This window comes from Varanus komodoensis, unplaced genomic scaffold (assembly GCF_004798865.1).
Source record: "Varanus komodoensis strain SLA01 unplaced genomic scaffold, ASM479886v1 scaffold14_1, whole genome shotgun sequence".
NCBI lineage: Eukaryota > Metazoa > Chordata > Lepidosauria > Squamata > Varanidae > Varanus > Varanus komodoensis.
This window is the reverse complement of record NW_025335438.1, coordinates 25197727-25221013: the sequence shown is the minus strand read 5'-3', so window position 1 is coordinate 25221013 and position 23287 is coordinate 25197727. Positions and strand designations below refer to the sequence as shown.

Genomic DNA, 23287 nt, shown 5'->3' with positions numbered 1-23287 from the left:
TTGCCTAGCCCTATTGTGCATATGTGGAATTTTGCCCATAGGTTGCTTCCAGGTGTGTGGTTGATTGTGAGTAACCCTGTCAATGGCCTTGCATGAATGTTCCCTGCCCCAGTTTCCTGCCCATGTCGTGTGTTCTTCTTGTTAACAGATTGGCAGGGCAGGACAACACTCAGCAAAGGAGCTGTGAGGTGTGAAGGCATATTATAAGTTTTGGCCTTTCTTTAAACAGTTAGCCTTTCTCACATGAGACTATGCATCTTGAACCCAAATTACATACGTGCCCATGGCAGCTAAAGGAGAGTGATGTGACTGACTGCGACTTGGTGTCTTTAAAAAAAAACACACCTCAGACATGGCATTAGCACTGGGTTTTTGCATTTAAAGAAATGGTGGTGGTTGCCTGCGTTGTTCCCTTAGGTCCACTTTTCTCCAGATTGCTTACAGAGAGTGGGCTAAGCACATCTTACTGAAAAACACAGAACTTCTTATACCTGGAGGCCAGGTGTTCCTTCATGATGTGACCTGTCCAATTACTTGCCCTCACTCAGTAATAAGTGTGTAGCCCACCTCTGTTTTCAGTTGGAGACGTTCTGCTAAACACCTCTTCTTTACCATTGACTTGGTCTGTGGTCACACAGTCGCCCCTGAGACAAATCCCATTAGAGAAGTACGTAGGTCAAAAAATAAAGGCATGTTACAGAAGAGAGAAGGCTGAAGGGGTAAAGGTGTGCAACAAGTTGGCATATCTGGACAGGAGGAGCAATAGCCAGACTTGTAAATGATGAGGCATTTTCAAACCCTGGTCTTTGGGGCATCCCTGCCAAGCTTCAGAGATTAAGTTGTAATTCTGATGCTTTGGATTGATTTCAACATTTTAAAAAGCTAGGTACTTGAGCTAGGATCTGACAGCCACCCTCTTCCCACCAGACAGGTTTGAAGCAATGCAGTGGCAAGAGGGCAGTCGTGCAAATTTGCGTCAGGGGAACCAATGCGCAGTGGGATGGGGTGAGGTGACTGTCCCATTTTGGGCAAGACTGGAAAACATAGCAGTGGAGCTTGTGTGCTGAATTCTCCCCAGCAATTAATTCCAACTGAAATGTGGTGACTGCGCATCTTTAACCACCAGGAGGGGGAAAAAGAGATCCACTCTTTCCAACCAACCAACCAAACAAGAATTTAGAAAAATCCCTTTTCACTCTGTGCTCCAACTGCAGCACTGCCCCTGTTCCTACATTTCAGCCATGCCAGACTGAAAAGCCATCTTTTGCTTTCTAGGCCTCTCTCCTCTCTGTAACATGCTTTCTTTTTGCGGCATAAAGTTGTGTGTAAGGATATGCAATATGACTGCAGTTGGTGCATCCTAGTAGATGGTCTTTCATGCCAGCAAATTTTCTTCAAATTTTTATTTTATAGCCATGGCAACAAGCGAACCAGGACAGCCACCACCATATTCTAATGTGTGGACTCTCTATTGTCTAACTGATTTGAAACAACAAGGTCGTAAGTCACCACCACCACCACCACCCCTTCCACCTGTTGGAACTGGTGCTCCTGTTCCCCAGGCAACCCTATTCATATCTAGTGGTAAGGACCAACCGCAGTATCTACAGCCGCAGATGATACAACACGGTCAACCACCACAAGTGTCCTCTCCAACTTATGTGATGATGGAAGATGGGAAGAAGGGAAGTGCACCACCTTTCATTTTAGTGGGCTCTTCTGTTCAGAATAAACAGGACTGGAAACCCATCCCTGGCCATGCTGTCCTCACGCAGCCGGATGCTGCTGGTACTGTGAGGAGGTTCGCTACGATACCTGTCCCAGTCGCCAGGGCAGCGGATCCGAAAATGGCCAACCCCAATTTTAATCCTGCACAGGATAGCGGCAGGCCTCCAACTCCAGTTTTTCTTTCAGTTGCCATACCACTGGAAGATGTGATGAATGGGAAGAAGGGTTCAGGAGCTGGGGATAAAGCACCCTTTGCAGGCAGCTATGGTATAGCAGGAGAGATCACATTTACTACTGCCTCAGTACGCAGGACAGAATAGTAGAAAGGTAAGCAGATGGAGTAACATGTTTGTTGTCTTGGCAAAGAGGCAAGTGGCGTGATACAGTTCTGCACATCAGTAAAGATGGAGAGGGTTGGCTTCAGATGTAAAACTGGATCAACTGAGCAGGTGGAAGCAGCTGACACTACTTTCTACTTCCCAGGCAAGCCCAGATAATGCTGGAGTCAGGAGCCCTGCCAAGTGGGCGAGCTGTGGTGATGGTGGTTGGGGCAACTCAGAACTGGGTGGAGGGAACCACTATGACAGCAAATTCTAGCCCCAACCTGGACATTATAATGGGTATGCTTAAGAGGGTTAAATAGAGATACATTGTATAATGGGCTACACCCTTAGCACTTTACAACAATCACTTTGCGATCAAAGAAGGCAAAGAACTATGTACAGAGTAACTGAAGTATTTTAAGGATTCCTCTAGCCTCTTGAAAGATAGCACAGTATTTTGAAAGGCGATTGGGGTAAAAACTGCTACTAGGAAAGTAACACACCTCAGTGGCGGGCATGCTATTTTCTTAAGGTTTTCACTTTGGGATCTGTGAACAGGTCTGTAGGTTGTTTTGTGTTATTTTTTTTAAGCTAGGCGACTGCTGATAGGAAGCCTAAAATTATATTACAGACTTCTCTGGATGATAGTCTCTTAACTAAAACCCCACTGTTTTCAGTGGGATGCTTTCTTGGGTAATAACATGCTTGCCTTTATCGATCCTATACTCACCTAGTCCTGAATAGGCATATACAGGATTATACCATTAATTCCATTCATTGAAATTTAGCAGGGAATTGAAAGTTTGAAGATTGGCTATAAAGCCCCATCTGTTGCTGAATCCCATCAGGCATTTTAGCTTAAGAGAGAGAATTTAGTGCATGGAGAATGTAATTGCACATGCAGTTCCAAGCTGTACACAAGTATACTTAGAAAACCACCTAAATAATCTCCCACAACATTGTTAGCCCTCTTGACATTTTATTAACTTGCTGTGTATAGTAAAAGCAAAGATGGAATAGACCTCTATTCCAGCATCCTCCTGTGTTGCTATGAGGAGTCGGGAGAACTCCTGAGTTGGTCTCTATGCTGAGTATTGTCCAGAGAGCACGGCCTATCCTCCACTGCCTGTCCTGCTCTCTCACCTTCATAGACTTGCATGCAGTAACCCATATGCAGTTCCTTATTGCTTAAATTCAAGGATGTATATAGACACATGCTCCCAGAAGCCCGTTTGCATGCACATATGAAGTGTGGTGCAGGTGCTTTAAGACAGACATTTAAAACTTAATTAGTTGGGTGAGAGTATCTTTTCAGAAGCAAAGTAGTGAGCAAATTATTATTTCTAAAATGTTAGTATCTGATAAGGACTGAAGAGATACTGTTGGTTTCATTTTGGAGCATGAGCTTGGCCAGCTTCTGAGATAGGGGTTTGTAACTTCCTTTTCTTTCATGTAACATGCTTGTTATTAGAGAGTGGTATGACATAGAACTATGTTGAAGGGCCACAGAATAAATGATGTAAAATGTCAAGCTTGCAGAACAAGTTGCCTTAGAGCAGAGATTTTCTCTCTGGTGTTGTGTGTGAAAGATAAAAGTAGATTTTTTTTGTGAAACTGCTAGTAGGTCATAGTAATTCCTAGGTTTTGTACAGATTTGCTAAAGAATACAATAGGGTTCTTTCCTAAACTTGGTTTCTGTTGAAAAACCTCTGGAATCCATTATGTATTTATATTGTCCCTTCAACTCCAGGGGAAAAAAGGTGGCTTGCATCATGCTCTCCCCACTTTTACTTTGGCCTCACAGCAACCCAGCAGGGTAGACTAGGCGGAGAGTCATTGATTGGCCCAGAGTCACCCCGTGAGCGTGTGAGACTGGAGTCCTCCAAGTGCCAGACCAGCATTCAAACTATTAAGCTACTCTGGATCTCAAGGGTAGCTTTCCTAATGTGGAACCTGCAGGATGTGTTGGACATGCTGACTGGGGATGATGGATGTTGTGATCCCAAACAATATGGGAGGTGCCCCATTGTAGAAGGCTGGTGTAAATGGACATGTTCCATGGTGCTGAGAATTGATTGCATAGTATACTAGGGTGTGGTAGAATAGCCAAAAATGAAGGAGTAATAGAAAATTAAATGAATGGAGGAAGAATTCAACGAACTCTACAGTGCTAGTGTTTTAAAGTCACAGCAGTTTTCCGAAAGTGTGGCTGTATTCCCACAGCTGTGATGTGGAAGGTGCAAATGCAGTCGGGGTGGTAGCAGATGAGATTGATTTAGCCACAAGGTATGCAGAGCTATTCACTGGTTGTGGATCATTTAATGCAGCTGCATTGTATTATAGCAGCTTTATGACAAATTATGGTTCTTCTTTTAACAATCCATTGAAACTGAACAAATAGTTGAACAATTAGCTTTTATACAGTATGGCATCTGAGGCTTCATTAGGTCCCTTCCTTTGGGAAATCAAGCCATGAATAGATGTATCAGACAAAAATGGTTATAACACAACACACACACTTGGAGGTAGTTTACAAGTATCATGGGGCAGGGCTGACGCCTCCCCGCACCCCCAAGTGATCTGCACTGGATTGATTTTAGCTAGTGAGGCCACATTCCCTAATATTCTTTGGTCTCTGACTGGAGGAGGCAGCCTGTGCCAGGGAAAGCTACACCTAAGCCTCAACCAAGACACCAGCAGGAAAAACGTTAGAGGATATTGACTGAAAGTAGAAGAATGAGCATGCAGGAAGCAGGTGGTGTGCCTGTTCATTCCTGTTTGGCCACAGCAATTCTTCAGAGGTTAAACAGTCCAGGAATTGCCCTTATGTGTGAGCAAGGTCAGTAAGACAGCTCCTTCTCTCTTCCTGTAAGAGGCAGTTCACAGCATGTACAACCTTATTTATACTGTTCTGAAGGATAGGCTTTACTACTTAAGACCCGTTGCTAACTTTACTGAGTTGGTGTTTTTCCCTCCCAGATTGAGAAGCGGTGCTGTCCAGCATTTCACCCCAGAATGGAAACCTGCATCTTTAATTTTAAAATTAATTAGCTAGTACAGCAATAAAGCAATGCAAGCAATCTGAATCCGAAGGCTTGTGTGTGTGTGTGCATAACACCAATTTTTAGAGTTTAAGAGTGGTAGCCAAGTAATATGTAACTAACATTGGCCCCTTTCCTTATTTTGACCCTTTGTACAAGTGAAAAAAATAAAAAAGATGGCTTCTCATTCCATTCATAGGATGCAAGCAAGCCTCCCAGTTTGGAGGTTTACTTGCACCAGGGTCATAGGGCATTGGATTCCACCTTTGGTTTCTTAGGTTGTCTGTAGCCATAGGTCTTGTAGCCTGGAGACTTGATAAGGTACATTGGGAGGCAGATACCCAGCATGAAACAATGAAAATTTAAATAATGTCTTATATTCAGAGTTGTTACCTTTTTCACTCATGAGATCCAGTCACTGTAGGCCCTTAATGGTTTTGAGGGGTACTGGAAACACGTTCGTGCATGGAGGATGGAAACAGAGCTAATACAGAGCTTCCTTATACCCAGTGGCTTTCCAAATTTGTAGGAATACAACTCCCATTACTATCATTCAGTATGGCCAGCTTGGAGAAAAGGAAGTTTTGTTATTGAGGATAATGAATAAAAACATCACGAGCCATTGGACAGTTTAAAGCTTTTATTTAATAGTAATTAAATATTCAGTTAACAGTATACTTCCAAACAGCAATTAAATTACGCAAGAGCAGCAAGCCCTCTGGAGTTCATATACTCTGTTTTATACAAATATATAATCCCATAAAGTTTAATGTACCCCAAACAAAGGGGTAAATCTGCTGTATACAGTAATCTCAGAGCTGCCTTACTGGCCTTTGAAATGCACACAACCTCCTTCAAGAGTTTGCTTCTGACAGCCAATGATCAGGTGCATTTGAAAGATATCATCCTTTTGCTTAGGAAAATTGCCTACCACCCCTACTTCTGACAGTGCTGGGTACTTCTTAGTGCATTGCAGATTTTGTTATTAAAAAACTTCATTTTAGTTCAAATTAAACTTCCAAAGATTGAAATGGCTCTTAATTCCTTAAAGAGATAAGCATGGTAATAAAACATGGAAGCAGTAATTCAAAACACTGCACTAAACATGAGATAGACACTACTGAGTAATATTACCAGTTACTCAGTACCTAGGGATGAATGGCAAGAGCAGACTGGTGCAAAGATAGTAATTTTTTAAGACTCACTATCCATAATCCAGTATTTTTTATGAAGCAATGGAATGTCACCTTCAGAAAAAGTTGAGTATTTCTTAAGAGTGGCATGCCCTTATGTGGCTCCAAGCCATAATAGTATTGCATTTCATGAGTGTGCTTTTGATATTTCTGTATCATAAGAGGCCTTAAATTCCATTATGCCAATAGAACTATCACTGACCAAAGAGAAACACAGAAAACCAGGTGTTCCATATTTCATTTGTCCTTGAGCTGAATATTAGTTGTCTCCTTCAGCAAATATAGGTACCGTGCTCTCTCTCTGAAGTTCAGCACCTGTAATGGACGTATGTGTATGCATAGTGTAATAGAGGGAGCGTGACAAAAGCAACTCCCAACAACAATCTTGTGCCACCATAGCTGCTGCAGGAGCTGCATAACAGTACATTCAATTAAACTTGTCAGTTTATTTTTCTAAGAGTTTAAGAGCAAAGAAAAACACTGAAAACCAATTAAGACATTTGTGTTAGCCTCACTTTCCAAATGCATTTTAATAAATATCAGGCAAGCTGAAGTAGTTTCTGTCCCAATAGTTCCCAGAATAAATCCAGTCATGGCCACCAATGTAGGGATTAGTACCTTGATGGAACCACCTGAAAAGAGAAAGGAACACATGGTTATGTGGAGAGCATGAGAGAGAGAGAGCCATTCTATTCCATAGAGATGTGAGCTACCATATATTGTGGGCATACTAAAAAGAGTTTAGTACCATTACCTTCCCTATTAAGTATCTGCCGTAAGAAAGGCTGCCTGAGTTGCTTTTGCGCTATTCCCTACTTTTGCTCAGAGTGAAACAAATGGAGAGAAAAAAGGGCAAGTTTAATGGTGTTTTCGTTCAGTGAAATATATGAAAGATGCAACAGTGTGCTGCAGAATATAAATAAGGTCTTATTGCAGAAATCTTGCAGTCAGAGCTGGATCTGGGGGGGGGGGGTGTTTCGGGAAGGAAGCAGCAAGAAAGCTTTCCTTTCCATTCACTTGCTCAGAGAGCCAGTGGGTAATGAAAAGCAGTGTCAAGTCAGGGGTTGACAGTGGGCCTAGAGGGGCATTGGCAGCTGTCCAAGCATGATGATCCCAGAAGCTGGTCCTCTGTGCAGCTTACTGTATATTATTCCAATTTTCAAGATGTACAATTTAATTAAGATGAGCAATAAAAAGGTCCGGCAAGCAAGGTAAAGTTTTCTCTAAATAGCTCACTGTGAAAACTTAAGTTCATAAACACAGGGTCTGTTATGAGAAGAAAGTGGCATGGTAGTGAAAATACAGTAGGAGGCAGCAGTGTATAGTATGGTTGATACAACACTATAGCCATTTTGCAGCTGCTCTGAAAACAATGACTTTGTTCAAATCATCTTTCCTAGCTTCATAAACCATGCTTTATGAAGCTGAATGTGAATATAATTGCTGAACATTACCCACTTTTCTGATCCCTTCCTATGCTAGCTTTACTGTTTCTGTCTTGTAATAGCCAGAGTACCTTGTTATGTCTACACTAGGAAATTGTGATTTCAAGTACACTGGTTTCAGTATGCCAGGAATGAAGTCTGATGCTGGATGGTGGGGCAAAGGAAGAAAGCTCAGTCCTAGTGTTCATTATAAAGCCAGGAAGAATTGGCCAAAACTAGTCCAGTAGGAATAGGGTGCTAAAAATAGAAGCAAAATGCATGCTGTTTGGAAATAGTCCAATATTATTTATAGGCTATGCTGAGTGCATTACAGCATCTTCTTCAGATTTGTAAGTATAGATGGGGAAAATATGCCATGATTTTTAACTTTATCATCCCTCCTCTGGTGAAACATTATTGTATATAGAAGCTGTGCTTTGAGAAATGTTTGATTTTGCCTCTGGATGTGGTACACACAGAATTTGGCCATTTGAACAAGAATCCAAGAGGTATCACTACATGAAGATTTGGATTCCTTCCATGATGGTACAAACTCGCCCAAGCCAACTATTTAAATCATCTAAACAATATCAGAAAAGAAAATAAGCCTCTGCTTTCTTTCTCAGGTATATCTTAAGAGAACCTGTATATTAACATGCAAGGTGCACTCAAACATAAGTGCTACAGTTTACTAAAACTGCTAAGAATGCCACTCCCGCCCCAGCAAAAAAAGTAATTTAAAAACCCCAAAACAAAAGTAATTATAGCTGAGTTGAAGAGACAATATTGATAAGAGGACCAAGTTCATATCTGGAGTATCACTTATTCTTGTTTATAGGAACTGGTTATTATTTTAAGCCTTAAACACAAAAATCAAGCATTTCAGAAAAGCAAGCAAAAATATCAGAAGAGATCAAACCTGGGAGCCTGGGCCACTGGCTGACTTTTGGAAAAAGACAAAACATAATGCAACTTACAGTTACAAAGACATTTCAATGATCAAACCATGAAGGAAACAGCAAAGACTATTGTTTGCTGGCAGTTGCCTCATGTCCTCCATTATGTGTTGTATTTCAAAGAGAACATTCAGAAGTGTGTGTAAAAACTTTTATGCACAGACTGGTCAATAAGCTTCTGAATACACATGAACTTTCTAGGTCTGGAGCCAGATGACATCTTCAGAAGCTTCTGCAGTCAATCTTCCTTTTATGATTCTGCTTGTTGAAAGTGGAGATTCACTTGATTACTAAAGCTATGTCTGGCGGCAACCCTGTAAATGTACTCAGTAAAAGTAGCCTGAGACATGCGCTCAAATCATTGCCCGATTTGAACACACCTGCAAAAGCATGTCAGACTCTCACCCTGTTTCACTGAGTGTGCTAAGGCTGTATTGCTGGGACCTGGAATTGGTGTCCCTGTGTGCACATGTGTCCATGCATTTACACTTATGCCACCAATAAGAACTAAAGCACTTCTTGCAAGTAGTACACAGAGACCAGTGGCAGGAATCCCTGCTGCGTTTCTTGTGTGCAGTACGCCAAACCAGGGAGATGCCTCTGAGAAGTAATAGTGCTGTGTATGGTAGTCTGCACAAGGCAGCCCATCTGCATGGTATGGCTGTGGTGAAGGTGAGGCACAAGCTATTTCCCTAAAGCACGATGACTGCAATATATAACTAGCAGTAAGAATTATTAAGAAATAATCATGTTAAAATACCCTTCTATAGAGATACAAGCAAAGCAATGCCTAATACAGTTTATGCATCTATCTGGACAGCTGTCTATACAGTATTGTAAATACAACAAAAACATCATACATTGTTTAAGCAGCCTAAAACAAAGGGAAAAAGTCAATGAACCATTATATTCATTTTCTTGAACGGAATTCATCAGTCTCTTCTGTAGTTCCAGCATCACCAGCTCTCTGTTCACATTACTATTAAGTTGGAACAGAGCATTTGAATAGGCAGGGCTTTTAAGAAGGTCAGAACCTGACATCTCTAAATCTCTCCATTAACATAATGCAGACTGGAACAATAAAACAGGAAGTTTGTTTGCAGGAATAATCCAGCAAACAAGAGCTCTCCCTCAGTTAAATCTAGGAATCTATTCTGTCCTGGTTAGCACCAGTGCTCTTGGCTCTTTGGTGGTGATGACAAAATAAGGATAGAACACAGTCAAGCATTCATGTTGCCATGAAAGGCAACAATGCTTCATTGTCTTAGCCACACACTGCTTTTTTTAAAAGGCTTGCTTGTGTCCCATTCTGAATTTTACCATGTACTGAGTGTAGTACAAAAGTTCACATTTTTAAAGTGATAACTGATAGTTATTAGATTTTTAATAGGGATAACTATTCAAAAACAGAAATTGTGGGTGGGTAGCTTGACAGGAAATTTTATAAACCTCTCCGTCCTGGCTACAAGTACCAAAGTACCTTGAAACCAGCTATATTGTAACATTTAGAAGTCAGAATTATTTTTCATAGAAAAAAAGCAGGGTTGTTGTTGACTCTCAGAAACAAACAGCAAAGATTTATGACATTGCCTTCAGCTCTTTTGATACAGAAGCAATTTGTCATATCAACAGGCTAGGGCTATTAAAATAGACTAATATGCAAGCAATTAAAAGCATCCTACTGAAATTAAAGATTGAAAGAACAGTGTTGTCCCTATCCTAATTTAAACATTTTTCCATATAACATATGACTCTGAATTAAAAATTGAGTATCCTCAGAGTTAAAAATTACTGACTTTCTTGACTTGTCCAAGTTTAAAAAATTATTTTGAGCAAACCTATTTTATCCTGAACTATACATCTTCTATTTGTAATCCTCCTGCATAGTTTTTTTCCTCTTTTGAAAAGTAGTATTAACTGACTGGCAAAAAATTATTGCAAAGTTTTCAATCTGAATGTTGGATTAACTTCATCACCATTATTCCGAGCTGTGCAAACATTCACAATACAGAGTATGGATTATTGTGCTGCAACATGCATTCTATATTAGACTAACATGAAAGAAGCATACCCAAGTATCAACATAAATTGTATCTGGCTGTGATCTGTTGTCTTATTGTACTCAGCACTTACCTTTTTTGTACAGTGCATGCAAGAGTGTGTGCCTGCTTCCTTCAAGCTGGCATAATGTTAAATGTACTCTGCACACAGTTATTCTTTCACAACAACAAGACAAGGACAATGATTTCAGTGTCTTTTTAAGAATGAGAATGTGGGCTCTCTTCATGAAATAGCTTAGCTGCAATATTTTGGCTTCCTCTAAGATGTTTTAAAACTAACTTAATGTACAGTCTTTTGCATATTTGGCCAGAAGGACATCTTAAAATTTCCAGCTTTCCCTTCTGGCTAAACATGCATAGGACTGTGCCTTTCGTATACAAAGATGGGAAACTTACAGTCCTGCATGTGCAAGTACGCATATGCAAAGGTAATGCGTATGTGTCATGAAGTGGGAGAATCACACCCTAATTTTCCATTGGATATTGTTGGAGACATTACATGTACTTTATACTTGTTTTAGGTATGTATATTTTTGAAGATGTTTGTGTACAAGCATTGTGATTGCAGTAGTACTGAAACATTTTTTTAAAACTGGCACAGAGCTTCTGTTAACTCAAATGCGTAAAATGCATATGCCAAATGTGTTACAAATATAATTTTATGGTACTATATCAAGGCAGTACTGTCACAAAGTTCTATTCAGTCAAGTTGTATTTGCACCGCTGCCTTAGCAGAACACTGAATATGTGCTTGAAATCCAGTAATATCCAACGGGAAAGCTCTGGGTTTTCCATGGAAATGCCATAACTGTCAATGGAGTATTGCTGAAGTTACACAAGAATGCAGAAATATCCTTAGCATGTTTGATGATGATTACTAACAAAATTGGCATATCATCTTACATTAAACAACTATCAAGGTATGGTATGTTGCTAGGAACATAAAAGATTTGGAATCCAATCTTCCCATTGGCATTAAAGGAAGGTCTTTTTCTAAGCTGTGTGTGCACATGCAGGGGGTGGCAGCAGACTGCACGAGGAAATGGATGTTAACTCCCTTCCTTCTCCAGCCACTATTCTCCTTGCAAATTGCCAGCAGCACGGCAAATAAGCGAAGACAAAACCTTTCCATTGGCACTAATGGATATGTATGGTTCTGAGGAACACAGTCAGGATCATGAGAAAAAAACCTGGAGGTTGGAATGCCACAGGCCCAGGAATACCTCTACCTGGAACTATGTGCATAGCAATTCTGAGTTTCCATTGTTGCCTAAAAAAGCTAGGTATTTCTGTCAGTCCCTGAGAGACTGTACGGAAAATAATTGATTTGAGTAACCAGTTGGAAAAACCTAATTCCAATCCTGCAAGCCAGGCTCCAATGCTAAAGTCAAGTCCTTATGAAAGCTTAACAAGAACAGGAGTTTGTAACAAGGAAGCCACAACTGAACTGAGTGGAACTAAGTAGTTTATAACTAATTTAACATTGCCTATTAAAGGCCCCAGTCAAAATTTGTTTCAGGAGCCAGAATAAGGTGCTGTATAGGCAGTAAACCTGGACTTCCTCTGTGGACACCAATATATTAGACAACAGGCTCATTCACAAGTAATGGCAGCAACTTGTGGGCTAATTAACTGAAGATTGTCCATGGTGCTAGCCAGGAACCTCCTATAGCCTTGAATATTCAACTTCCAATTGGTCCAATCTAATTTAACTTACTGCTTTTAGGTTACAGTGGCTGGTTTAACACATAATTAACCTATAGTATGTGCATCCAGATGTTAAGTAACACTGATAAGAGTCTAAATATTCAAAATGGCCATGGAATTAACCCACAAGTTACTGCTAACCTGTGTGACATGGCTCAGCATCATAAAACATAATGCTGAGTCTTTAAAGAGGTGCAGAATAACCCTCATTCAAGAGTTACTTTCAGTTTACTGACCTAGTCTTCCACTCTTCATCTGATTTAGATCTATTTTTACGAGCAGTTCTCTGTTTTTCTTCAAGCCTTTTCTTTTCTTCACTGGCTACATCTACAAAGAGCCAAAAAAGTGTAACAAATTATACTGAACAGTAAAAGTAGCTACAATAGAATACAATCAATCTCACCTGCAAATTTTAATGCCATTTATGTTGGCAGAGCCAGTATATCCCAAGATTTTCCAACATTTCATGGACTTAAAGCAGATTGTCTCAAGCTCCCCAAGAATGGGGCTAAGGCACGTTGTGAAGTGTACTCACAGGTCTATTATAAAGAAGACCCAAACTGCATATTACTTTGAAGATACAATGAGCAGCTGTATCTTTAATTCTAAAGCAGGACTGGATGTGGTTTGTGGCTCCTATTGCTCCCCACCTTTTTTTCTTTATTTTTTAATGAAAAAATAAACTAGCTTGTGATATGTTTGCTTTAAAAACTACTACTACTTCTGGAAGATGCCCTATAAGTGGGGGTTTTCAGGGGACATAAAATGGCTCCCAGATCTACAGTTGGCCTCTCTTAAGTAACAAAAGGGACCCAATCCAAATTGGAAACCTAGTGTAGGAATTGAGGATTTTTGAAATTTTGTCTCTACCCCTGCTTTGCCAACTGAATACTCCCCTTGTTCTCAATCTATTGTGTGTATACAACCGTGTTAGATGAAATCTGAACAGTGCTGATGGCATAACTGTCACAATAATCAAAGCTACTTCTAAAGCTGACCACAGTGAAAAAGGAGAAACTGGAACCTATTCTTGTAGCAAAGCAGAAACATTTGTTCATCTAAAATCAAAGCCCAAACTAAGGACAGTAAATACAAACAAGCTGACTGCATTGAGGAAAAGGTGGATGAAAATAATTTTCAATCAAACAGTATTCCAAATATTTACTCTTCAGCAGCAGACATACTGCCATATCAGTAATGAAGGCAGGCATTCCTCTATGAAGAGTTTTGTAAATCACTGTTGCAAAAACAAATCTATACATTAAAGTTATGGCCTATACAAATATTATTTAAAAATTACCTATTTCACCATTTTCCATGGCTCTTATATCAGGCCTTAACCTGCAGTCTGTTTTAGGAATAACACTTTCCATTCCATGATCCAATTCATTCAAAGCCATAGCGAAGGTAGTGAAGTTGTACATCTAAAAAAATAAGTAGTGTTAGGACAACTGTAGTGTGTACTGCTGTACATGTGCTGAGAAAGTTAAAAGAGAATGGGGAGCATCTTCATTAAAGACTGCTACAATACTTATTCTTTATTTCAGTTGAAAATAAAAGGATTATTAGCCAGTAGTAATACAATTCTGGATAAATGTTCCTGAAACAAACAAAAAAGTGCTACCACTTCATTGTATAAGGGTACCTTTCTTTTTAAATATGATTATGTGTTCCCAGGTGAGAAAACAAACATGAGTGAATGTAAAATCTGGAATACAGTAATTTAAAAAGGAAAGGTGAATTATATTTCTATGGAGGAAGGCAATTATTCCAACATCTGGATTGGATGCCAATGGGCAGTTGTGTATGAGCCAAAACAAATATGCATACTGGTTCCTGCCCTCTCTACCACAGCATAACACTCTGTCCCTGGGTTTTTGGTTGCAATGGTCAAGAGAGACATTTGAGGATTATAAACTTGGGCTGATTTGTTCTGCCCCACTACATTGGGGTGGCAGCGGGGGGGGGGGGGGGGGGGACTGGGTGGTGAAAAGTAGGTCTCTTACTTGACACACAACAGCTGAGAGTTTCAAAAATAAGAGAAAAAATGGTTTGTTGTGCTATGCTAGCAGAGTAATTTGCATTCTCTCTCTCACGCACAAGAGGAAATCCAAACACGAACAAAAGTACTCGATGGATTGTCAAGCAAACTGCAAACTGTCAACACACAGTCCTTTCTTACCTGTGTTGAGTTTGAAGGCCTTGGAGCTATCCTCCACAGTAACACACTTCCAGGAATAACATACACTCTTTCTGAATCTGGCAAGGGCATCTCATCTGGTTCATCGGAACTGCCCAACTGCAAGAAGAATGAGTGTGAAGCCCAGCATATTAAACTCAGAAGCTACAAAGCTATTTCAGGATAGCTCTAAGGGGATCAAACGAAGCAAGTGCATAGGCAGAAACAGAATATCAATTTCCAGACCTTAAAAAGGAAATTATAAATTTATAGATGCATGATCAAATGAAGAATATTTTGGGCACCATGGTGGCTAAACAATAATTCCAAAATACCTAACAACTGGTTCTCTTTTTCAATGAATCATGTCCAAGCTCATGTCATGGGTTTGGGTCTGCACAGAACAGCCTTGTTGTTTGAATATTCACCTTTGCCGCTCATGACAAAGAATTCCATCCATCCAGTCAGGCAAGCTTAGAACCAGGGTACTAGAGAAAGAGGGATGGGTCACTCAACGCCTTCCCTGCCAGCCTGCTTGATTTCTCTACTGCCTATGGGTGAAGGTAATCCCTCGTTCACAGCCAGCAGATAAAACAAATGGGCTGGTAGATGACTTCTTTTTAGTAGTTTGCTAATAAGCTTTTAATATATTTTCCAGACTATTGCAAGTCCTAGGGCAGTATTCAATGATGCTACAAACTAGCAGGATCCACCAATAGCTCAATAGAAAGCTTTAGTTCTTGATTCAACCAGAAATGCTTATTTTTGCACTAATAGTTGGTCCCACAAGAACAAAAGAATGAACCGAGGTACACCAACAGTATTGGATATTGCTCCTTGAAAACATATTTAATTTAATGAATATTTAATTAAATGTACTGTATTTTAATATGTTTTGATGTTCTGAAAGCACAGGTGAAATGTGAAAGCACAATGTTATTTTTTTAAGATGCTGAAAAATGCTGTATTTAGTACTGTACTTGTTCAGTGGTTCACAAAGATACTTTTTGGCCTGTTTAAATAGTGGTTACTTAATTTTCCACCTTTCTTCAATAGAAACCAAGACAGATTCCTGAGCTGCTTACCTTTAGCAGCAGTCAACCATATAGCAGTCCAACTGAGTAACCGATAGAAGTAAGGGCTGAGTATTGGATAGTGACCTATGTCTAACTTGCTGCCGGGCCCCACTTGTCAGCTTCTCAGACATTTTTCCAGCTGATCAGAATGCCGGACTGGATGTACTTTTGTTCTGTACATGCTACTCCATTCTTAATTTTTTAGATTTCCCCCCATGAGCAGTGTATGTGTTGAGTGGGGAAGAATGTAGTGATACTAGAATGTGCTGCAGACAGCTTAAGACAGGGAGGGGAACCGTGTGTGGATTGAGCTGACATTCTTGGGCTCCTACCTGGAGCTTCTCTACCCAGCACTTCACTTGGGAAAACAAGGAAAAAAATCTAAATTTCTATGCCAGTTCTGGACCAATTACAGCCCTAACCTTAAACTGTACATAAAACAAACACCTGCTGAAAGACAGAGGGCTATGTTACTGCTGCAAGGCAAAGCTTTGCTTTCTTCATCCACCCACCCACCCACCCCGCTTTGACTATGAACTTCTCCTCTTTCAAGGCCTTCTTTAAAGCAAGGATGTTCTGTGCTACAGATGTGTCTCCTATTTTGACCTTAGTGTGTAGTTATTGGCTGGCACTCTGCTTCTGGTCCAGTTTATTTTTCTAAAATACAGTTATTTCCCCTTGTCTTTCCTGTCCCTATCCTCCTCACCACCTGATTCATGGCTGTTGAGCCTCCCATTCTTTCCTCTTCTCCAGAAATTTAGATGTTCTTTTACCTGTTCTGTAAATAGGGCTGCGTACCCTGTTCAGTTTTTTAAACTCCTGGATAGTATCTTTGTTGATTATTGATAACGCTTTTGTTGTTTGTACTTCTCAAACCACATCCTTTTTAATTTTTGCCTTTTTTCATGTTTATCTTCAAGTTGCTTTGCTCATGTAACTTGTATGTTGCCCTCTCCTCACTGATAAAATATTCATGCTTTGTTCAAGTTTTTAATGTGCTCCCTCTTATCTTTCTCCTTCATTACCTTTCTGTTCCTTGGATATTTCCTTCTTTCTAAACTTCAGGTTTCAATTTCTACTTCATTTGCATTCATTCATTGTTGTTAATGCTCTGCCTATTTAGTATTATACAGCACTTAACTCTCCAGGGGTTACTAAAAATGAGCTTTGCCTCAACCCTGAAACAGAACATCTCAAAATCCCAAGGTGAATTTATTGCTCTAGATGGCATGCAATAGAAGTCCACATGTATATCATTCCTTCATAACCCTTCATATCATCTAGCCCAAAATTTGCCATGAATAAATCTATTTTATATGGTAAGATGCACCTATAATTTATAGCACCAGTTGGAGTTGGTTACTGTTTTGCCCCAGTGCTGGCTGCCAGCAATAAAGAATTACACAAAGAACTACACAATTAGTTTGCATGTCAAACATCACTTTATACTTCTATTTGGCAAACAGCCCTTTCTCATGTCAGAAGGAAAGCTGCCTTTGAAATAGAGGTGCTTGTTACTCCAATCAGATTTCAGTTGCAATGTTCCAAGTACGGCTATGCCTATAATAGCTCTTTCAGTGTTGGCCTATGTAATTATTTTTACACCAAGATCCCCCCAGGTAAAAGAAAAGCAGTCCTAAATTACAGCTAAATGCTGAAATTTAGCAGACTTGAAGCACCTGTAGTTTCTGTTACTCTACAGTAGCCTTTAAACTGACCTACTCTATAGCAAGCTGTTTACAAAGGTGTAGCCTTGATCTTAAGAATTAGAGATGGAAAACAAAATACAATGTTCTCTTGGCAAGCTGCTTGGTCAAGAGCATACAGACAGCCCACCCTAGTATTTGGCAAAATATGGTACATTCACTTAAGAAACTCAGCCTAAAATAGACCATGAGGGCAACAACATTCCCCCGTTCCAGAGTTAGCAACAGTACCTAATCATGCCTGCTGATTGAGCATGCAGTAAAATTCTTGTTTTTGAAGTAGAGTGCCTGTGCCTGTGTATTACTGGGTCATTTCTCCAAAGACGCACTATGACTAGTGTTCAAAAGTTCCTAGGTACATTTCTTAATGTGTATACATGTGTCTGGAAAAGATGTTCAGGAATAAATAAATAAATAAATAAATAAATAAATAAATAAATAAATAAATAAATAAATAAATAAATAAATAAATAAATAAATAGCAGCACACTGTAGCAAGACATCTAGTTTCTATGTCGGAAAGAAAATAAGCCAGGTGAAAGGTTGATAGCTCAAATGTTTCTAAAAAAGAAGTCTTGGAAGTGCGTCAACTTCATCAAAAACTAGTATGCCATTTCGCTTTACTTGTAAATTCTGAATGTATATGTATTGCTGCATGCAAAAAAAAAAAGCCCCCCACATTTTAGACAGATTGCAGTATACATTTTGCTCCACAACAGTCTTCTGCATAACCAGATTTTACAAGTAAGGTATGAGCCACATATAAATGCTATGTTTTTCTTTTCTTCCCTCAGCCTGTTCCCCTGGGCTCTCCACAGGTGCAATCTCAAAGTCAGTAGTAATTCTCCAGAGCCTTTTCATACTCCTGATAATAAGTATTGAAAACTGACTGTAGGCAGCAATCAAGTGAATCACTACTGGAGCATTAAGAATGAAGACAATTTGAAGTTATAAACATTAAAAACGCAATTGGTAGGCCATGAAAACATAAACACTTAAAAGTTTCAGCCAACAGCTAAGTGTGGATTTGACTTGGTCCCACTGAAAGCAAGAGGACTTAATTCTTAACTTTTTCTAGATAATATCCTATGTTTTTAGGTGAAGAAAAATAAAATTTCAAAAAAGTATCTTTATAAGTTAGATGGAGGTCCCCCCACCCAGAGATTGGGTTTGATCAACCCTGTAGCACATGTGATCTGCAATCATTTGTAGAATACTGCATTCTCCCATCTGAGAAAAAGAATTATATTAGTTTATAAAGACAAGCCATCCTCCCAGGTGGTCCTGTTCACAGGACAAAAGCATAGATTTAAATGCAATCCTATGCTAGTTTCAAAGGAAAAAACTACAATTCCTAGCATTCTCCACTCGACATGGGAGTTGGAGTGCTTTCCTCTGCCTAAACATGTACATGATGGCACCCTTGTACTGAAAGCAATCTGAAGCTGCATCTAAATACATCTGTAGAAGTTGTAGCCATGACCTGGAAACATAATAGAGGCCCAGCTGGATAATTACTTAAGATTTCATGTAAACCATGGTTGCTGAAGCAAAGAATGGATGTCAGGACTGAGCATTCCTCCCTTGCCCCATATCCCTTCTGTGGCTGACTGCTTATAATGTGAAGATCCAAGAATTTTGTATTCTATCTGAACTGTGAATGTCAATTGACAGGCTGTGAAGGTAAGTGAAGGTATAGGCAGAAGAAAAGGAGGACATCAGGATTAATGAAGCCTCTAACAATAGTCTGCATTGTTTTGAGATTTTTGGAAGTTCTGAGAGGGCAAGAAGTCATTTCAGATTTTGAACACCATCTTCAGCTATTTAAGTCAGAACAAGATGCATAAATTTTCTGAGTTCTTAGAGCTAATCAAATATATAACCCTGTTACTGCTCTACCCATGTTAATACCTGTTTGCTATTTTTCTTCTCTTCCGTGTTTTTCTTGTCATTCTTTTTGTAAGCTTCAAATGTAGTAAGATCGACACTGTACAAACACTCAGTCCATTTTCCATATAGTGCACAAAGTTTCTTTTTGCTGTCAAAAAACACCCCCAGAAAAAAACTAATTTTAGAAAGAGTACATTTTGACTTATTCTAACGCTCAGATTCACACTCTACAAAAATTAGGGCAGCAAGTCATCAGCTCTCAGAAACTACTAAATCCTCTATATGAATTACAGTAGTAGACATTTCAGAATCTTTCAAAGGGCTTATTTACCTTTTATCTTGAATGTAGCCTTCAACTTTATGTAATTCCTTTCCAAAAAGTCCACAGGGCTTGAAATATAGCAAACATTTATCACCAGTTCTGTGGAAAAGTGTAACATTACTGCTTCAACATTTTACAGTTGACATACAAACAGCATGTGCCTTGGCTTTTTGAAATGTACTACAGAGGAGGGTATTTTGGAAAAAAACAAGAAAGCACCCTCTATTTTGTCTTCAATGCATATATTGTATTTTTGGTCAATGTCAAGTGGTGACGTAGTATTCCTTGACATGACCAAGGCAGTAGCCAGCTTGCACCTGCCCTTTCCAGGAAAGTTTTGTGTTCAAAGCAAACCAAATCAGTTCATATTTCCTGTCAATGCAAAAGCCTTAATAATTATGCCCATTTTATATATGTCATAAGTGGAGCATTTCAAGCTTACTTGTGATTGGTTATCTCCATATTCCCATACTGCTCAATCCAAAGCTTTCCTACAATAATATTATGCACACAACATGTAGGGTTTGTCCATGTGTATGCCTCATTGTGCCTGAGGTAAAAAGAAGAAAAGCAGTTAAATTCACAATCCTTTTTAAAGGATCCCAATAAAACCTGTTTTTAGAAAATGTACATCAATCAGTCCATTCTCTGCCATTTGCAATAAATCAAAGAGTACAAAATGTACAGACCACATACATCGAAGCAAGAAAAATGCTGATTTCATGTATTCCGACATGGCAACTCTAGTTACCTTCATACGCTGACAGACGCAAGATGTTTTCATGTCCAAAACAACACCCCATGGTCCCAAAGAAAGCTTAACTCTGGGATATTTCTGAAGCATTTTCAAACTGAGCATGTTGCCTGCCCTACCTAATCTGTCAAATGCAGGCTATTTAGTTTTGACAGATAAGGTATGTGAGAGGTGGAGAACGGTATCAACACTCCATCATGTTTCTCCCAACCTAAGGGCATACAGAACTTACCAATAAGGTAACGCAGTGGAAGCTACAGTCACACAATGGAAACTACATTTCATTCCACCTACATCTGCATCATATACTGCTCTCAACCTGAAATTGTTTGGGACACATCCCCTAACACAGACACAGGAAGCTGCCTTTTACCAGGTCATGCTATTTGTCCATTTAAGAAACAATCCTATGCATGTTTAGACAAAAAAGGCTCACGACTCCCACCAAAATTGGGCAGAACAGAAAAAAGGACTATGGCTTCTAGCAATGCCCAACAAAAACGGCCAGCCAAACTTGCCAGGAATTGTAGGCCTGCTTTCTGCCCAAGCATGCATACAACTGCGCCCTAAATGAACAAATAATCTGGCCTGGGCATGCTGGGAGTTGTAAGCCTTTTTGTTCCTGTCTAAACAGGCACAGGATTGCACCTTTAGTCCAGTACTGTTTATGCTGACTGGTAGCAGTTTTTCAGGATCTCAGCGGAGCTCTTTCTTGTCACTTGCTACCTGATCCCCTTGACTGGAAATGTCGAAGACTGAACCTGGATATGTTTTGCCACTGGAATGTGCCTGTTGAATTCTGCTACAAGAATGAAGGGAAACCTTGCTCAGGTCCTGACAAGCTATTTATCAGTTTAATTCTATGGGCATTTTATACAGACAGCCAGATATATGAATGATGCAATTCCATGGGATCACAGAATGCTAGGCAACATTGAAATTACTTGAATTTCCCTATGTACATAATATAGGCATAAAAAAGAATGGAGTTCTTGGTGAAGAATTTGGTTTGGATTGACATGATTTCAACGCTGATGTTGCTGCTGCAGCATCAAAGCTGTGCCTGTTGACCATTGGTTGTGACCACAGGTGATCTCTAGACAAGAACACATTCCTGCTTCTGGGAATTCCACAGAAATGGGGCTGCCACACTTAAGGCTCTTCTCCTGGTGGACTCCAGCTGGGCTTGATCAAATCTCTGATATCAGCAAGCCCTCCATTTCCTGGCCCCAATATGGAAGTCACCTAATTTTGATGTATATGGTGTGAAAGAGAAACTCTCTAACATACATGAGCTAGGCCCAACATGCTCAGCTGCTTTACGCAGGTTCCAAAGGAAGCAACATGGATAGCTGAGTTTGGGAGTGCTGTATCATCTTCCATAAGCTCACGTCCAGCCCCTTGTATCACAGATGCAGCTCAGTCTGCCTGATCTTTAAAAAGACCCTACCACCTTCTGCTGTCTTAGATCAGCCTATCCATGCTCTTATATTTCTTCCCAGTACTCGTCTTTCCTGCTTGGTTGTTTCCATCTCAGCCATCTGTGGGCAAGGGAGAGTCTGTTTTGGGGGCTGTGGGGTAGGGGAATAGTTTATATCAGTCTTCCCCAACCTTGTATTTTCTAGGGCTGGCAGGGGAATCCTTGGAATCATTGTACAACACATCTGGAAGGCACCAGGTGGAGGAAGGTTGGTTTACACAGCATGGCAGAACACTGCACTGCATTGGCATTTTGTCTAAGGCAGCTGAACATTGCTTGGACAACTTACTCAAGAAGTTTTAGAGTTATTATTCCTTTAGGTTCTGCTTCAACACTCTTTCCCCAGAACTTGAGTTTAGGATAAATGGAGCCATGAAATACAAAGTCATTATTCAGTCCTTCAGCATAAAAAGCACTGATTGGTGGATGATGACTAACTTGCTCTGAGATGAGTCTGAATCCAAGATCCTCCCTAAACACAGAAATAAAGTTATAATGGAACAATAGTTTTCTACAAAATGGGATAAAAAGGAGATGCTGCCACATAAGCCTCTAAAGACAGGTATTTTTTCCCTCTGAACAAAACCTTAATGATTACACAAGCATGTAATTGTGTGTAATAGCTATACTTTCCTGACACAATGGGTAGCAGTCAGAGCCTGCTCCCCTGTACACAGTCTGAGCGAGGCAGCAGGTGAGCAAATTGTGCTGCTCCCCTCTCCAGCCAGGAGGGCCAACCATGGCTACCCTGCCCCGTCAGCTCTCACAAGGGTTCAGCCAAGTCCTGCAGTCAGGGGAAGTGAGGTGGCAGACACGGGAGCGGGCTGGCAACAGCCTGTCAGCATGCGCTCTTGCCTCAAGCACTGAGACACCCTGGAGGCCGGCAGCTGGCAAGTCTCATTGGCCTGTATGGATAAGAACTTGCCACATTACATTCACTGCCAAGTAAAGTTTTTTGCTGCTGCTGTTGCTGGGTAGCAATTACATACTTTAGGATACTATCAGCCACAATCAGGTTAATTTCACCAAGCCAGTCAGTTAAATGCTGTGTATGCTTATTACCTGACCAGTTCATATGTCTCTCCAAGTAATGGGTTGAATGGTTTTCCTGTACGTTCCCACTGCGAGGCAACAGCGGAGACAGCAAAGGCAGCCACACACTGTTGGAAAAGCAATTGCATTTGTATTTTTACCTCCTTAATGTAGAAACATCTTAGGCTTTGGGTCTTTTGAAGAATTCATTCTCATGAGGAGGAGGTAAATATTACAGTAATGCAGAAGCACAAACTAATTTTTAAGAGAGGAAAATGGAGAAAAGCTAGATTACCATCACCCCCCTCCCCACTTCCTGCTGCAGTTTTTATAGTTAAGCTGTACTGCTTAAAGCCAAGCTAGCAGGCCAGATATTCAATGGCTGACTTTCTTTAACACCTTTATGGAGGTCAAGC

At 40.1% G+C, this 23287-nt stretch overlaps 2 protein-coding genes across 17 annotated transcripts in view; one reads left to right on the top strand and one right to left on the bottom strand.

Moving 5' to 3' along the window:
* Nucleotides 1-23287, top strand: part of CABYR (calcium binding tyrosine phosphorylation regulated) — a 74494-nt gene that overhangs the window by 9078 nt on the left and 42129 nt on the right. For 3 of the 6 annotated variants that reach the window (XM_044424128.1, XM_044424126.1, XM_044424125.1), the window contains one exon: nt 1915-5140. The exons of 1 other annotated variant lie outside the window; for it this stretch is intronic. In XM_044424128.1, the coding sequence (XP_044280063.1) occupies nt 1915-2048 (134 nt within the window). In that variant the 3' untranslated portion in view covers nt 2049-5140. Of the gene's footprint in view, nt 1-1413; nt 5141-23287 lie in introns of those variants that run through there. 2 more of the 6 variants (XR_006414087.1, XM_044424129.1) reach the window with 2 other exon arrangements.
* OSBPL1A (oxysterol binding protein like 1A) overlaps nt 5718-23287 on the bottom strand; it is a 77862-nt gene continuing 60292 nt past the window's right edge. For 10 of the 11 annotated variants that reach the window (XM_044424113.1, XM_044424112.1, XM_044424116.1 and 7 more), the window contains 9 exons: nt 22902-22999; nt 22129-22311; nt 20048-20155; nt 19615-19704; nt 19305-19431; nt 14615-14731; nt 13733-13856; nt 12669-12759; nt 5718-6917 (listed from right to left, as the gene is read on the bottom strand). In XM_044424113.1, coding sequence (XP_044280048.1) covers nt 6815-6917; nt 12669-12759; nt 13733-13856; nt 14615-14731; nt 19305-19431; nt 19615-19704; nt 20048-20155; nt 22129-22311; nt 22902-22999 — 1041 coding nt within the window. In that variant the 3' untranslated portion in view covers nt 5718-6814. The remainder of the gene's footprint in view (nt 6918-12668; nt 12760-13732; nt 13857-14614; nt 14732-19304; nt 19432-19614; nt 19705-20047; nt 20156-22128; nt 22312-22901; nt 23000-23287) is intronic. The other variant, XM_044424114.1, reaches the window with a different exon arrangement.